At 29.4% G+C, this 17,229-nt stretch overlaps 2 protein-coding genes and 1 long non-coding RNA gene across 4 annotated transcripts; all 3 read right to left on the bottom strand.

The window, feature by feature from the left end:
• Positions 1-53: 53 nt before the first annotated feature.
• On the bottom strand, positions 54-3,553 carry LOC136972972 (uncharacterized). 2 transcript variants are annotated; one of them, XR_010880422.1, is made up of 3 exons: positions 3,456-3,553; positions 523-595; positions 54-224 (listed from the first exon to the last, which is right to left on the bottom strand). It is a non-coding gene; the product is annotated as an uncharacterized lncRNA (long non-coding RNA). The 2 variants fall into 2 exon arrangements; XR_010880421.1 differs by lacking the exon at positions 3,456-3,553 and adding an exon at positions 2,961-3,055.
• Positions 3,554-3,824: 271 nt separating this feature from the next.
• On the bottom strand, positions 3,825-5,154 carry LOC136972966 (uncharacterized). Its single transcript, XM_067267635.1, has 2 exons — positions 4,943-5,154; positions 3,825-4,834 (listed from the first exon to the last, which is right to left on the bottom strand). The coding sequence occupies exons 1-2, from the start codon at positions 4,949-4,951 to the stop codon at positions 4,115-4,117; spliced, it is 729 nt and encodes a 242-aa protein (XP_067123736.1). The 5' UTR covers positions 4,952-5,154; the 3' UTR covers positions 3,825-4,114.
• Positions 5,155-9,551: 4,397 nt separating this feature from the next.
• On the bottom strand, positions 9,552-15,983 carry LOC136973601 (uncharacterized). The gene is made up of 5 exons (XM_067268342.1): positions 15,861-15,983; positions 15,002-15,163; positions 14,100-14,928; positions 13,920-14,040; positions 9,552-9,613 (listed from the first exon to the last, which is right to left on the bottom strand). Exons 1-5 carry the CDS (start codon positions 15,905-15,907, stop codon positions 9,552-9,554), a joined length of 1,221 nt encoding a protein of 406 aa, XP_067124443.1. The 5' UTR covers positions 15,908-15,983.
• Positions 15,984-17,229: the final 1,246 nt, after the last annotated feature.

The raw sequence follows: 17,229 nt of genomic DNA, 5'->3' as shown, positions 1-17,229 counted from the left end.
AAGTTATTTATAGAAATTAAAACATTTTAATTCAATTAGACTTTCACAAAATATAAAAAATAAAATTCTTTATTTAAAAATTTAAAACATTCAACGATATTTTACGAAGAAGCAAAGCCAAAAACTCTTTTCCTACAGTTTCGATTGGCATATTTTCCAATGACGATGAAGTCATTCGATTCCGAAGAAAGCAAACAAACCAAGGACAGACAAACCAACAGAATCTATAAAAGAAATTATATTTTATAGTTTAATAACAATAGTCAATTAAAAACTAGTTATTGATTTAAAGTTTAAAAATAAATCAATGATAGTTTTTTTTTCATTTAAAAAATAATAATGGTATGTTGTTATAGTTTCGAGTAGTACTTAAAAGGCAAATTGATAATTATATTTCGAATTCGCATTAAAATGTGACGTCAAAGCGTGGTTTAAGCTCCAAAATTGGTGAAAAGTAAACTAACAATTAAGTAATTTTAGTATTTTTTTTTTTTCCTTTTCGTATACGTTTATCAAACTTACCAAAAATTGAAAGATGGACATGTTGACATGTTCGAATAACCCGATACTGAAGCAAATGGATTGTCTATATCATCTACAGATTAAAAAAATAATAATAAAATAGTTAATAGAGGAGAAAATGCATGAATTTAATTCGACATCAGTAAAATTTTTTTAGATTTTTCAAGGTAAACACCTTGATATAAATATCCTCTTCGATCCGTTACAATAAATGCTTCCAGGCTTGAACCAAGGTCAAAGTTAGTATTCAAGGTCTTTAGTAAACCCGATAAAATGATATATATATATATATAATTATAAATAATAAAAATTGTAAATATGTGGAAATTATTGTTTAAAATTGTTTAATTTAATTGAAAGATGTCATTAATTATTTTCTATCTTTACTAAAACAAATGAATTATAAATACCCGAAATTGATTTGAATTATATTTAATATTGTATATAATTTAATTAAAATAATTAATTCGGAAAATAAAGTATTTTTGAATTTTTTGATCATATAAATTGAGAAATAAAGACCGGTATGTAAAAAGAAATAAAAGTTATTTTAGAAACTATATTTTACTAGGAGATACGCTCGGCGCTCCCGGGCTTAAAGTAATAAAGACGAAGATTAAAATAAAAACCATATTTAAAGTTTGGTTATTTTAACCTACCATTGTTATATTTATCACGAAATGTCAAGAAGATAAAATAGGGGAGGAGTAAGGTGTGGTAGACTATATTTTCCGCAAGGTTTTAGAGATTAATTCTGAACATCTTGATCAGATCGATCGAAGGATTTAGAAGTGTGTAGAAGACAGACCGACAAACGTTCTTTACATTCGAGTATATAAAGCTTGTAATTAATCATTTTGAAACTAAACACGTTATTCTGTCATTTACGTTAATAAAATGTGTACTTTTTATTTTTAAATAAGTTTAAAACTTATGTTTTAGGAATATTTTCGCCATCTATCGCGTAAATTTAGCATTAAATAATATTTAAATTTTATCAATAAAAAATAGGCTATATATAACTGAAGATATGTTAAATAAGTGGTCAAGTCAAGAAAATATTTTATGTTATCATCAAAAATATGGCAAATAATAATGAATTGAAATGATTTGAACGTTCTCTTAAGGAGGATTGTTTATCTGACTCAATATCTGCCTTAATGGATTTAATATCTTCGTGTTCTTTCTTACAAATCTTTGAAGATGTTTAGTAGTATGTTCAGTGAGTACTTAAGGCGATACCTTTTCGATTAAATATAATTTTTAAAAATTTATATCAAAATAAATGTTTTTTTTTATTATTATTATTTAGCAAATGAGCAGGTCTTTCGGAGCTTGTTAGGGTCATTTTAACCCCCCTTTTTTAAACGAATGAAATACGTAGAATGTTTCTTTATTACTAAAAAGCAATCTTACAAATTTTATTTTCTGTTAGTAAAAGTAACGTTAATATTATTGGGACAGGAACGACCACGAGCCTCACGTTTTCACCAGATCCAGGGAAAAATCCCAGCTTCCTCCTCTCTATCGCCCTGTAAATGCCATAAATATCCTGTTTCGTTTTTTTAGTATTTCAAATATTTCTGAAAATATTTTTTTGTCATATTTCTATCTTTTGATATATTAAATAAATTTTTATAATATTAAATCTTAATACTGTTAAATTATTACAAACTTATCACGCAATATAATGGATGGTAGTATGTAAAGAATATCAAATTTAAGTATCAGATTAGATAAACTTCAATCATTTATCATTTCTTTCCTTTCAGATAAATATCTTTATTCGTTTGTTTGCTGTTTCCTTCGCTGAACAAGTTTACAAAAGTTTTAGTTTTAAATTGCCTAATGAAAACAAAAGAAAACATTGTTTAGAGAAAAGACTAGAGATTTAGATGATTTATCTTTACAAGAAAACACAGTTATGTAAATCCCGATGGTTACACGAGAGAAATTCATTACATATCAGATGAGAAGCAATTTCAACTGGGAGGAGATGTATCCATAGATAAGAAGATGGCAGCTGCTTTGTCAGCTATTACTTCTATCTGTACAGTTTCTATGTGTTCTCCTGATATCTTATTATTCCACGTATCTACTTCTTTATTCTCTATCTACAACCATCTGCCATTTGTTTTCAGCTATTACCCCTTCAGCATTAATATTTTGAAGTGAAAATTTATTTTCTGATGTTCTAAATCGCCAAAATTTAGTAAAATAAAGTATAGAAGCACAGCACATAGTTAAATATATGCTCCATTCAAAATTAAAAGTATGTTAATATATACGACTTATAAAATCAAAAAAGACATTAGTTTTGTTTCGTTTTAGCCTAAAATTATTAGTCAAATAAATAAATTATATGTAGAAATTACTGCAATCGTTATTCAATTAATTAAAACAACACCATTCTGTTAATCTTTATACAGTTCACTTACCGAATTTAGATGTATTAAAAGACTTAGAAATACATAAAACCGTGTTTAACTTATACAGTTTTCGAACATAAGAGGGAAAATAGGGATACGCCAATGCGAAAACTCGTTTTGCCTGACTTAATGTCACACCAAGTTTATTTTCGTATGGAACGAGTTATGCAATAATTTACTGTTCTACAAAAGGACTTTTGTTGATAAAATTAGAAATGGAAACTTTAAAAATATCTATATTATTAATTCGAAGATCTTTTTTTTTCTATTTTTATAAATTAAAACATAGATTTTTATACGCTAATTATTACAATTTTCAAGTAAATATTTTAACGTAACCAGTATACATAATTACTTGTTTACATTCAATCAGTATCAATATTATTTTATAGAATTGTTTTGCTCTATTTTATACTTTTTGATATTATAAATAAATAATCTTAGTGGACACGAATTTTACTTAAAATATTAAAAAATTATTAATAATCCGATATAAAAACAAACCTTATCAACAGCTACTTGTTCACCTTGAGACAGTTTCAACGTGTTTTTTTATAGGCTTAGAACCATTACGTTAAATCACCGAGTGACTAATCTAAAAGTACTCAGCGTTGTTGTTATATATATATACAGGATTTTATATCCTTTTAAAATAAAATACTTTATAAGAAATCTCGTTAAAAATTTCAATCTGATGGTAATTGTAATATTAAATTTGAATTTTAAATTGAATTTCACTTGTAACCATCGCCAAATACTCGAAATTTAAAATTTGAATTTAGTCTATTCTGCCATCTATTGTCGACAAAATAGGAAATTCGATATACTTTAAATATTTAAGATAAAATTGTAAGTGTAATTAAGAATAATTAATGATTTTTTTAAAAGTTTTATTGCAAAAATATTTATACAAAGCCCAAGAAAATCCATCCCACACAAAAATAAAAAGCAATATTTTTTTTCTTTTATAAATTTACAAATGTTTTTAAGGACATAAAATACATAATATTAATTAAAATAAAATATACAAAGAGTCCTTGCCTCTATTTTGATGCCACTATTCCCATATTTATTTTTCTTTTTTTTAAAAAAACAACTTCATTTTGCAATCTGACCTGTAGTCCCTTTTGCAAAAACTGTCCAGTGGATCTATTTTGTCATAATTAGTGTTGAATTTGGTAAGAGTGAAAGTAAGATTTTGCAGGAATGATAGGATTACGAACAGTGGGAATATAAGGTACATAGGGAACGTGATGATGAACGGGTGCCAGATAATACGGTCTGCTTAATTCCTTGACATCAGTGACATAAGGAACTTGAGATAATGGATAATAATGGAGGTAAGGATTATAATAAGAAAAGCTTGATTTCTCTTCTGCTGGAATGTCTAATTTTCCGGTGTCTGATGGTTTTTCTAATCTCCTTTTTCCACCCAAACTGAGAACAAAGAAACCTGGATTTTCAGCCTGTTTATCTTTACTTTCTTCGTCGGGATTGGGTTTGTCAGTGACAGGTTCTTCGGTTGATGGTTTTTGTTCTTCGGAGCTTTTTGTTGTCGTTTCGGTTGCAGGATCGGCTTTATATTCAGGTAAAGCGTAAAGAGGTAGTTCTGCTTTAGGTGCTCCCTCTGGTCCCACGTGTCCTCTCGCAACATATCCGTTTCCATCGGCGCGATATTCGACCATCCTCAGATTACCGTTTGGATCTTCGTAAGAAAACTCTCCAACAACTACACCTTCAGCACTTCGAGTTTCTTTTCTGCTGTGCTTACCTCCCTCTTCTCCGGTTTCGAAATTAAAACTGTAGGAACCATCGCTACTCGATGCTTTATATTCAGCGTGAGGAATCGCATAGCAGGTAACTGCTAGAAGCAAGATCAATTGCTAAAAAAAAAAACTTTAATAATAAATTTTTTTGTTCTATTCAACGTAAAATTTTCTTAAAAAGTAGATAGCTTAAATTAAAACTGTAATATTTTTAGTATAGCTTACCAATTCCATTCGCCTCTACTCAAGAGTTACTGGATATTCATCAAAGCCAGTTGTCCTTCAACCACTATTTATATTTCTCCCACCAAGTATTAAGATGACACTGGTTTACTTCAAAGATGAACCTGTTTGACATTCCAAGAGGAGGAGTAACCCCACATCCCTTGCTCTAATTCGTTGCGAGAAGCAGAATAATATATCAGTGAACAAGTCAAGGTGAGGGTCCTAGCCCAAGGACATGCGTCTCTACATTATACATTTATTTTTTTTTCGCTACCTGTGACCTTCTAACTATGAAATGTAAATAATAGGTTGATTCTGATATCCAGACTAAATTTCTAAGAATAATTTCATTTTTTTCTTCGGATAAGATTCATTTTATCTTTGCCGTTTTGCGGCAGAAGTAACAAAGAAACGATTCTGTGGGTGAGGTCGCTTAAGAAAGGTCATACAAAACAGCAACGTTTCGAAGGAGAGTTAGGACAAGTTCAAGATCAATAAGGTTATCGCGTGTAGTGTAAATAACAGGATTTTTATAACAGTACTAAATAGCTGACTAGCGTAATTAGAAAATAAATAGGGTGTATTCTTCGCGATTAATTTTTATAAAGCTTCTTTCAAAAGCTTAATAGTTTTGATCTTGATCTACAATTTATCTTAATAGAAAAATAGTTTAAAGGTCATTATCTAATAAAAACTAAGAGCTTTCATTACACACCTTTGTTTTGTAGATTTTTTTTATTTGAAAAAATAATAATAAACGTGTCAGGTTTTATGTTTAATATAATCATCTTTTAATAATTAAATATTTAACCTTGATTTTTCATTACCTTCGTCTCACTTTCTTCGATCTAGGCCAAGGTTGTCTTTCGGATATTAGCTTTTTAATACGTTCAATAAATATTAAATTGTCATTTAGTTACACGATACGTTTGCCAGATTGAAAACAAAGACATCGAGACGACATAATGTGTTTTAACGGATTATGCAAAACTCGTTTAGCAAATAAACAGGCGTGCAAAATAAAATATATTTTTTATAATTTCAATTTATTTTACTTTTCCTTAATTTTTAAATTTATGCGTATTTAAATTTACGCATGAGATAAATTCATAATAAACTTGCATAAATGTACGAAGTATTTTTACGTATTTTTATATGTATGTAATAAATTATTTTATGCATATTTACATACAGCGTATGTAAAGTTAACATTTTACTATCGTTAGGCGTAAACGTCTTTGCACACTTTATGTAATTCGTAGTATTTTTCATGTACAGTAGAGCGTCGATAAGTGGAACGTCGGTAAGTAGAATGGCCGGAAAGTGGAACGATTTTCAGTCGGACTGTGTCGTGCTGAATCGAATGTTTTTGATACTAAATTTACTTCTAAAGTATAATTTTCATGTTTTTTATATTCTTTAATATATTTATTTTGTTTGTACAAAATGCAGAAATAATTTTTAACGATACGATAGCCTCGATGATTATTATAAAAATTTTCGTTAGGCTTAAAATCGACGAAAATTCAACGCAAAGCGACACGCAACGGAGAAAAATTCAACAGGAAGCGATACGCAACGGAGAAAAATTTGAACATCGGACAGGTTAACGTATTTTTTCGTACAAAGTCGGAAACTGGAACAAATCATTAACTGGAAGGACCCCAGTCTCCAATTGGTTCCACTTATCGACGCTCTACTGTATTATTAATAAATAGGTAACGTAAATTTAAAAATAATGGAATAAAAATTTGAAATATTGTAAATTGAAATAAGAAAATATATTATTTTCTGTGTAAGTCATTTGAATTTGAATTTCACTGCACAAGCAATTTTACAGTACCTCTATAGAGGTACTGTAAAATAGGTACTGTAAAATAGGTACTGTAAAAGAGGTACTGTAATATAGAGGTACTGTAAAAGAGGAACCGTAAGATAGATACTGTAAAAGAGGTACTGTAATATAAAGGTACTGTATTATAATTTAACTGAATATAATAGAGGTCTATATTATAATTTAACTGAATATAATAGAGGTCTATATTATAATTTAACTGAATTAAAAACAAAGGAAAAATCAAATTTTTCGAATAATTTATATTTTTGGTGAAAACATATATTTTTGGTACAAATTTATCTTACATTACATATTTTTTAACAAAAATTCGTAATTATATCTCCATATAAGTCAAAAACTTATTGAAAACTATGAATTAGCGGAATTATATTTCTATGTGATAATTAATCTTAATTCGCTCTGCATCTGCAACAGTAATAACATATCTAAATAAAATTAGTTAGACTATTTTCAATTTTTCAAAACAATGAGATTCGATAAATCGGAACACAATTTTCTAATTTATATGTTGTATTAATAACTACAACCATACGGCTGTAAAATTCGATTTAGTGCCAATTCCAGAAACAAAGAAATGGTGGCACTAAATCAAGGTTTGTCTTCAAATGAAGACTTCGGGGTTAGGTGCTCTACTGAATATTTATCATGACAGAATTGTTTCAAAAATAGTGACATTTTGAGCCTTCTTTTTACGAGAACAAGTAATGATGAAAGTTAGTAGAAAGAGTAAAATGTCTTCAAATACCGGAAACGACAATCTTCCACCGCAGAGACGACTTTTCTTTAGAGGCTACGCCCCTATATAACGTTCAAAACAGTCTAAAAGTTCTCCGGTGTCAAGCCCAAAAGAATTAAAAATACAATATTTAAAAATTGGCTGACGAATTTATCCATTAGTAAAAATACGTAGAAAGACTAAAATGAAAGTTAAAATTGCATTAACAGTTGTAGAAAAGAAATGATTTTGAAATTTTGCTCATTATTTACGTTTTTGTAATATATTTTCTCTTGAAAATAATGCTAAATTCATTCAGTTACATCAATTCAGGAGAATAAAAAACGAAAGAAAAACAATTTATCTAATTCTGGGAAACAACTGTTATTTTCCTTAAGATCTTACATATGTTACAATTAGTTAGTTACTACGAGTATGTACAAAACCTGTTGATTTTTCATCCAAAACTACTTTATGCTTTATTATTATAAACTCACGATGTAGTTTAATTGAGTACTGCTTGAAATCATTGCAATAATCTCAGTACTCTTGTAAAATTTTCATCTCAAACTTTTCCAAATTGAACTTTAACCTTTACCATCCTGCTACCCTTATTGTAGGTGGGGCTGAACTTACGATTGGCATGGAAAAAGACTTTCTTATTTGTTGGTGCCCACAGCGCGGAGAGAGTTAAAATTGAAATATATATATATATACAATATATATGTAGCAATTATATTCTGTTTGTATAAATTATCTAGATTTTTAGTAGAAAGATAAGTTTGTTAAAGATTAGATTTGGTGATAGACACATGACGTGGGCAGACCGTTGATGAGGCATCAACCCGCGACCCGTGTTCAGTGGTTTTATCCACTTTGGTAAAACCACTGAACACTGGTGAATAAAAAACAGTGAACAGTGGATAAAAAAAAATTATCCTATTTGTTAAATCCTCAACGTAATCGCGAAAACTTCCTGGTGAGTTATTCTCACGGATTGAATTTCGGGACTCTCAGAGCCATAGGCTGATGCTTTAATCGATCCAGCCATCCGTCCGTCCGTTATATTCTTTCGATTCTATGAATATTAATAATAACTCCTTTTACAAATAAGCAATTTGGCACAAATATCGCTTGATTAATCTACATGTTTCCATTCACTAAATATTATTTATAGGAGGTATCTGGCACTCACCACTCATATGATTTAATGATTAATGTTATCTATGATTAATTATTATGCCTTTTTGTCCTCTCTAACACTATTTAATATTTGTTTTGTATACTAGTACATTCTATATATTAACAGGACTTATTATACTGGAAAACTAAGGATGCAGATATTTAGTCATACAGATCAAAAATAATGTTCTTTATTTAGTTCACCTGATTACACCATAAGATATACATTATGTTCTTTATTTAGTTCACCAGTTGAATTAAATAAAGAACATTATTTTTGATCAGTATGACTAAATATCTGCATCCATAGTTTTCCAGTATAATAAGTCCTGTTAATATATAGAATGTACTAGTATACAAAACAAATATTAAATAATGTTATCTATGGTTACAAAATGGAGGCTCGTCTCTGATTCAAGGGAACAGAAGAAAGAAAACTGTGGGGACGCACATTTCTAATAATTTGGTTGGTAATAATTATGGTAATTTATTAGAATAGGTTAGGTTAGGTTAGAATGTGCGTCCCCACTGTTTTCTCTCTTCTGTTCCCTTGAATCAGAGACGAGCCGCCATTTTGGAACCATAGGTAGCATTAACCAATTTAATACGTTTTTCAATTCTTCGCTAGATTAAAACATATATGAAAATGAAATATAGTGATTAAAACATTTATATATAGCACAAATATTCTTTAATCTGTCATTAGACAAATATCTAAAGCAAATTTAATTCCCTAAATGTCATTATTTTTATATGAAACCGTTACTGAATTTTAAATTTAAACTCGAATCTTTTGAATTAAATACTTTTCTAAGAATTTTACAGTGCCGAATAATTTAATAATATTCTTTGTATCATTCATATAACAAAGGAAACAAAGAATGAAAATATCTGCTAGAATGTCCTTCACATAATGCTGAAAAACACAAAAGGTTGATTAGTATAATTTGTAACATTGTTAATATACTCTTCTTTATATCTGAGCTTATTTAAGAAAACTAAATTTTTTAATGGATTCAACCTCCAAAGAGAATTTTTTTTATATGTGGCTAGCGGCCTGTAAAGAAAGGTCAATGCTACGTAAAGTCTTTCACACATTACTTTCACTCAGCTGTGAAAACGAACGGATAAAAAAAAAATATCGTTAATTGCCTTAATTTCAACAATTTATAGGTTTCAACGCTATCCTAAAGAAAAAAATCATCTTTATTTTTTTTCCTTTATTGTATATAAGTCAATAATGAAGCCATTAAACGTAACTAGTGTTTAAATCTTTTAGTAAGCTACTATAAAACTTTTTAAATTGACAATTAATTCTTTTAATTACAAGTTTTATTAGCAGGAGTTGTACATGAAACTGTAAAATTTTCAGATTCTTTTAGTTTATTTAAATTATAACGCTTAATAAAAAATAATTAGCGTTTTCCTGTGAAATTGGGTTAATGTTACCCTAGGTATACAAAATGGCGGCTCGTCTCTGACTCCAGCATACAGAAGCGAGGAAACAGTGGGGACGCACGTTTTCTAAACCTAACCTATTCTAATAAATTACCATAATTACTAGCAATTAAATTATTAGAATAGGGTTAGGTTTAGAAAACGTGCGTCCCCACTGTTTCCTGGCTTATGTATGCTGGAGTCAGAGACGAGCAGCCATTTTGTATACCTAGGGTAACATTAACCTGAAATGGATATTAAATCGAATATAGCGCTAAACTGAAGCACTTTACATAGAAATTTTATGTAGAAATGAAGTGTATATACGAGTTTGAACGTTTGATGTCACGTTTGTAACGTAAAATCGTACATTTAGTAAATACAGTGAAACTTCGGTATACCTCTTTCCTATATAGCGCTACCCTTGTAAAGTGCTAATGAATACGTCCGAAGGGATCTTTCTGTTAAAATGTACTGTACAAAACTTCAGTTCAGCACCCATTCTGTTTAGTGCCAAATAGAAGCAAAGAATTGGTGGCACTAAATCGAGGTTTGACTTTATACGGTTGTGTGCTTGACTGAAATATTCTTTATTTAATACTCATGAAAGATATATACAGTATATATTTACAGTATTCATTGGCGCTTTACGAGGGTAGTACTATTCATTAATTCGAATCAGTTTTTAATCTAATCGATCTTCTCTATTAATTCGTGAATACTAAAATTTGCTGTTTATGTAGTAATTACTCTAAGGTCATTTTTAAAAATGACGTAATAAACGATTATGCATAATATAATGTCCATTGACATCGCCTATATCAAAATGGCATCCATTGATGTCATACGTGACGTCGATACATATTTGTATAACATATTTATATAACGTCACATATAATAATTTATTACGATGTATATCTTATGGTGTAATCTTAAATCCATTTATAGAAAATGAATATTAAAAAAAATTAAGGATTGAAGTGCTCTTTTAGCTTAAAATAAATATATTCTTTTTTTATTTTTCACACATTAGCAACATTTAAGTTTTAGTAATTATAAATAATTCTGTGTGTAAATTATACTGTATAAAATCGTCTTTGTCTCGAATAAAAGATTTCTTCTCCTCAAATAACTTAATATATTCATGTGACCTAGATACTTTCACAGTTTTCTCATTAGCCAACAACGAATTTTACATTAGATTTTTAATAGATTAAGATCTAGTTTATATTCATCTGCCTTATACTTAAATAGAAAGGGTTTACTCTGTATTTTACCAGGCATTTTCCACTTTAGAACGGACTATCGAGCTTTTAATTTCCTTTAATCATTTTATGTTACACCATTCCAGTTAGATTGTATACAGAATTCCCTATTTTTAAACAGATTTATTCATATTTTCTCGTGGCATCATTCATTCCAACTGAAATAGTTTACTTATAAAGTACAATTGTACACATTCTAATTTGTCAATATAAGTAATAGCCTAAATTGAAGAAGCTAGAAGTTGACGCCATATTTAATACAACTAAATATGGCGTCAACTATCTCAGTTTGAATTCCATTCAAGTGAAAACTTTTTTCTAACAGCTAGTTGTCCTTCTTTACGGAAAATCAAAATATTTGATTTTATTGAATTGATATTTAATTTATTCATTTCATAGAAATTTGACACTAATTTTCTTCTGCAACGCTATTTTATTTGATTCTAACAAAACAATGTATCGTCAACATAATTTCATACTTGAAACACTTGATTATCAATACGGAATCCTTCTTCATGAAAGCATGAATTGTTATTTGTATATATATATATATATATATATATATATATATATATATATATAATAAATATATTATATTATATAATATAATATATATTATTTTATTTCTTTTCTATTTTAAAACAAGTATTAAATAATCGTCTCCGTATTCGTTTTTATTGTTGAGAGACAAAGAGAATCATTTAAAATCGTTGAATAAAATAAATAAAATCGAATAAATGAAATAGTAAATAGTTATAAATGTAATCTATACAATAAGTTGCTCTAGCATAAAAAAATAACAATAAATTGATTCAAAATTAATAAATTCCTCGGCATTTTCAAATAAAATTTTTGTTAGTAAATTGATTAATTTTAAAATCTAAGAAATTACTTGTGATTTTTGCATTGTGAATACATTTTATCAATAGAAATTAACCGATATTTTATATATAAAATCCATCGACGTCAAACTTAAAAAATACAATCCAGAAACGAGTTGCGTAACTTTCCTGGCTACAACATTTAAAACTGCGTATGGTACCATCTGTTATGACATTTTATTAAAACAGCTTTTTATATAATTAATTATTATAAAGTGACAAAAAGCTTTAATTTTCAGGGTAGAGATGAGTTTATAAGAAAAAAAATTAACGCTAATCACGAGTAAAATCTTCATTAAGTCCGACCCTACTCGAAATATGACACACGACTCCCTCTATCTTCCCACTCACTTGACCTTTAAACACTAAAATTTAACAACATCAAAGTCCCTAATACACAAACTTCTCTGCAAAATTTCAGAAATTTTCGACAAAATAAACAGTAGTTATTAAGCTTTAAAGTTGGTGAGCAAAATCGTATCATTCACCCATAGTAACATTCATACATACAGAAAAAAAACCCCAACTTTTTTGCATTTTTCGACGTTTCAAGGTCCACTGAGATATATATATATATGTATGAAACCTTAAATAGATCAATTTATAGGTCTTCTGATGTAATGCATCTAATTTCTAGCTCAATATACAAAAAATAATCCATGTTTAGCCGTTTTTCGACCCTCTCGATATGGTGACTTTATGTACGAATGTATTTTACAGTATCTATTATTCAATTTTGTTTAATTATAGTTAAATTATTGAAAAAAATCTGATAAATCTTACTAATTTGCTTGTACTGTACATAATGTAGAATTTGATTTACTTGAAAGGATAGAAAATGTAAAGTAGAAAATCTGCTGCCATCTCGTGAATTGAAGAAAAACTAATTTCTACACTTACTGTTTCTACGAAGAAGTAACTTACTGTTCTTTTAAAATTAAATTAACAATTTCATAATTATGAATGTGAAATAAGGAGAAGTTCACTAATATTAAGTCATATCAGTTCGAATATACAAAATTTAATTGAATAAATAATTAATATTTTTTTATATGTTGTTGATATTTCCCTAATCCCCAACGTTAGATCCGGGGTAAAAATATATGTATATATAAATGGGTAATATTGTTAAAATAATTAAATGACCCCCCTTTTAAGAGTAATCATTCGTATTAACAGCGAGGTTGAGGTCGAAGTTTTCAACGCGGGCAACGTGTACGTCGGGCGTTCAGCGCCGCCTTCCTGTAAGCCTATAAGTTTGACAATGGCGTTTGGAACGTCGAGCATGATTCACCGACGTTCCAAACGCCATTGTCAAACTTATAGGCTTACAGGAAGGCGGCGCTGAACGCCCGACGTACACGTTTGCCGCGTTGAAAACTTCGACCTCAACCTCGCTAATAATTTTCTTTAAATCTGAAAACTTTAATTTATCAATACCAAAAATTATTCCAAATTAAAACGTTAAAATTGAGATTACTTTGAAAGACAAATCACTGACAGTGGCATTCAAATATAACGATTAAATTATATTAAATAAATTTTATTGAATTGAATATAAAAATGTATAAGGTCTACTTTTCTAATTTGTTTTTTTTTTCGTAAGCATTTGGAAGAACTCCTTTGATAATGAGAATACCTTCTAAGGTTACATAACGGGACATATGTTTGGATTCTGTTCCTTTTGGAAGACGTAAACTATACCGAAATTGCTTTATAATAGTTCTTCCATCTAGTTCTTTACTTACTTTTGCATTTACCTGTAATAACAATTAAGTTGTTTCGAATGAAATATTAAGATGAATGTATGATAACGTACCATTAAATGTTCGTTTTCTACGTCCACAGTTATTTCTTCGGTGGTATATTGACTCAGGTCGATTTCAATGTGAAGCAAATTTCCTCCGGAATAATTAGTAACTAATTTATCTATTGCCTCGTCCCACTGAAGTGCGGATGACATTTTTGCTTTATCATTGAAATCAATATCGGCAGACTTTTGTGTTTCGTGTTTCACTGGTAATTTAGGAGATTTCCTTATAGAGGTTGAAGATAGTATTGGATCCATTCTTGAAGATTTTTCAACGGAAGTATTTTGTAATCGAGTTTTAGGACTCGTAGGACGTACGATAGAATCGTTTTTCTCGTTTTTTTCGAGTGATGGAATTGTTGATCCAGTACGTATTGTTGCTGAAGATACAGAACCTGTTGTTATAATTTTATCTACAGAAGCGTTAGCTGGTGGAGTGACTTTTTCGTATTTCACTGAACTACTTCTCGCAGCAACTCCAGAAGGCAAATTCATTCCTTCAGGAATGACTATTTGTCCAGTTCTCTCTGTATCTGATGAAATATAAGTCTCGGCATCCTTTCTATTCGAAGAATCCTTAAAAGAAGAATGAGAACTTGTAATCGTTGAAGACGGAAATGTTACTTTCATCCGACTTTCTTCAGGAGATGTTCGAGGAAGCGATTGAGCATTTCTTGATGTCCCTCCTCTAACGCTAGAAAAATGACTGGATATAAGACTTCTAATTTCGTCAATCTCTTCTTTCATTTTTTTTCTCTGAGTCTGTATCAGATCTTTAATTCTTCCGAATTGATTTTCAAAATGCGATAAATTAGAGAAAGGAGTTTTAAGTTGCGATCTATAATTATAAATTATATAAATTTTTGGAAAAATTGTGAATGTAACTTTATTAAAATTTATAATATTCCTACCTATTTCCAGGTTCGTCGGATGCACATGAGTCGAAATGCAATCTCCTCGTTATTGGAGTATAAGGGGATTCTGATATTTGTGTAGAATCTTTAAGAGGGTCACGTCTTTCGCTGATACGTTTTTCATCACCCAGATATGAACCTCCTTGGTCTGGAATTCTTCTATTAACGAAACAAAATAAAATTTGTCTCATAAAGTAATGTTTAGTTAAAACAATTTTAAAATTTATGATAAATTATGTTATAGATATTAAGAAATGTCAACTGAGTGGTAACGAGTTTTTAAAAGAACAAAATGCAAATTTTTATCAAAATATCAACTAATTTCATATACAATATAACGAAATTTTGTGCCAATATTTTATAGATAGATTATATAGCCAAAAATAAGCTTAAAATCCTGTATAAACTGTTTTCAAAATCCGCTTCGTTTTCGACTTAAAAATCAAGGTACTTTTCAAATCACCTGTCAAAATATTAACACTAGAGCCTTTAAATTTTAAAGCATTGTCCCCTCTTTTTGTGTCGCTATTGACGGATTGAAGTAAGTAAATATTGTCTAAGTAAACCCTATTGTAATAGATGTAAACAGTCTTATCCACGGATTTTGCAGCATCCATTCGCTTTACAGGAAAAATTTCTAGGTTTTACTTCATTTTTTACAAAATTTACAAAAACTCAAAATGTCCTCCGCGGACACGGACATATGATTGTTTTTTTAGCGGTTCAGATCTCGAAAACAACTCGTTTTTAGAGGAATTTAAGCTTATTTTTGACCCTCTAAAATATTGGCACGAGAATTCGTTACACCTTACACACATATAAAATTTTATATTTATATACAATGAATAATAAATACCTTGGATCCCATTTTATATAAGTATCTTTGCCACTAAATCCAGCCATATATTTTAAGAGTAATTAGGTTTCAGTTACTATATAATGTATTGTTCATATTGACAATACATTGCTTAACAATAAAGTATATAACGATGCCAAATAATCAGATATTATTACACTAGCTGATTATTTAGCATATCTAATTTTATCTATGTCTTTTAAATAATATTAATTCTATAAGTAATACTGCTTTAAAAGTTTAATATCTCTAAATATAAGCAAGAGTTAATCATTTATATATTAAAAATAATTGTGTTATTATTAGTGACATTAGTATTATTAGTATATACACAACAAAAATTAATATTTCTTAGAGTCAAAGTCAACTGAAATGAAGAATTAACACAACGAAAAGAGGTATTAGGATTAGTTGTAAGTGATACATTATTTTCTTTTCAATCAGATGTTGTAATCGAAATCAAACTTTGTGGAAAACCGTCATATTACTGTTTACTAATTGTTGTAGCATAGAACTTACAGATTATAGTAAATTAACAATGGCGATTGTACTGTAAGAATATTCGAATTCTGTGTTGAGTAAACAATAAAGTAAAAAATTAGCTGGAAGATGTGTAGAGCTTGAAAGTATTTTATCTGTAGAAACATTTGTTTTACATATAAAATGCCAATGTTTCATTTAAAATGTATATTTCTTTACTTATATTTAAATTTTAAAACTTACCGCTGTCTTTTTCTATTCTATTTGTCGTTCTGAACTACATTCTGCTAAACCACAAGCAGCACTAAAAAGAAATTTATAAAAGTTTTATAAGAAAAACTATTATAAATTATCTCATCATCGGAATGACGGAAGCAGTATGGTTGTTTTGTCTTATTGCCCACCATCTGGGCAGTTCTGGCCAGACTGTGACGAAATGTTGAGGAAGTGGATATATGAAAGCATATATACAAGGTAGGCAGGCTCTGACAGACACACATGATCGTCTGATAGCTGCAACGGCGTCTTTGTCCATCATCCAGAGATAGACTCTCGCTACAGAATTCTGCAAGGGCTCCGAAACCGGAGGGCTGAGTCGGTTATTAGTATAGTTAGCGTCGTTTGCAATGTATCGTAACAGAGAAACATGAACTGCCACAGACTAGTAGCATACCGTCTTTAGTGACGAATCCCAGTTATGTTTGGAAACTGACGATCATTGTCGATCGTCTCAATCCCTTTTTTTTGCTATTGAGCTGAATACTGCTCCACTGCGGGCGTAATGGTTTTGGGGACCACTTCTTATGACCTCTAGTAATGGTGCGAGAGACATTGACGGTAACGTTATACTGTACGTTTAGGAAATCTTACTCCATGTTTTTTTTCATGG

This window comes from Centruroides vittatus, unplaced genomic scaffold, assembly GCF_030686945.1.
Source record: "Centruroides vittatus isolate TY-2023 unplaced genomic scaffold, ASM3068694v2 contig_1074, whole genome shotgun sequence".
Classification (NCBI taxonomy): domain Eukaryota; kingdom Metazoa; phylum Arthropoda; class Arachnida; order Scorpiones; family Buthidae; genus Centruroides; species Centruroides vittatus.
The sequence above is the reverse complement of the archived record's forward strand: the minus strand, read 5'-3'. Positions and strand labels throughout refer to the sequence as shown.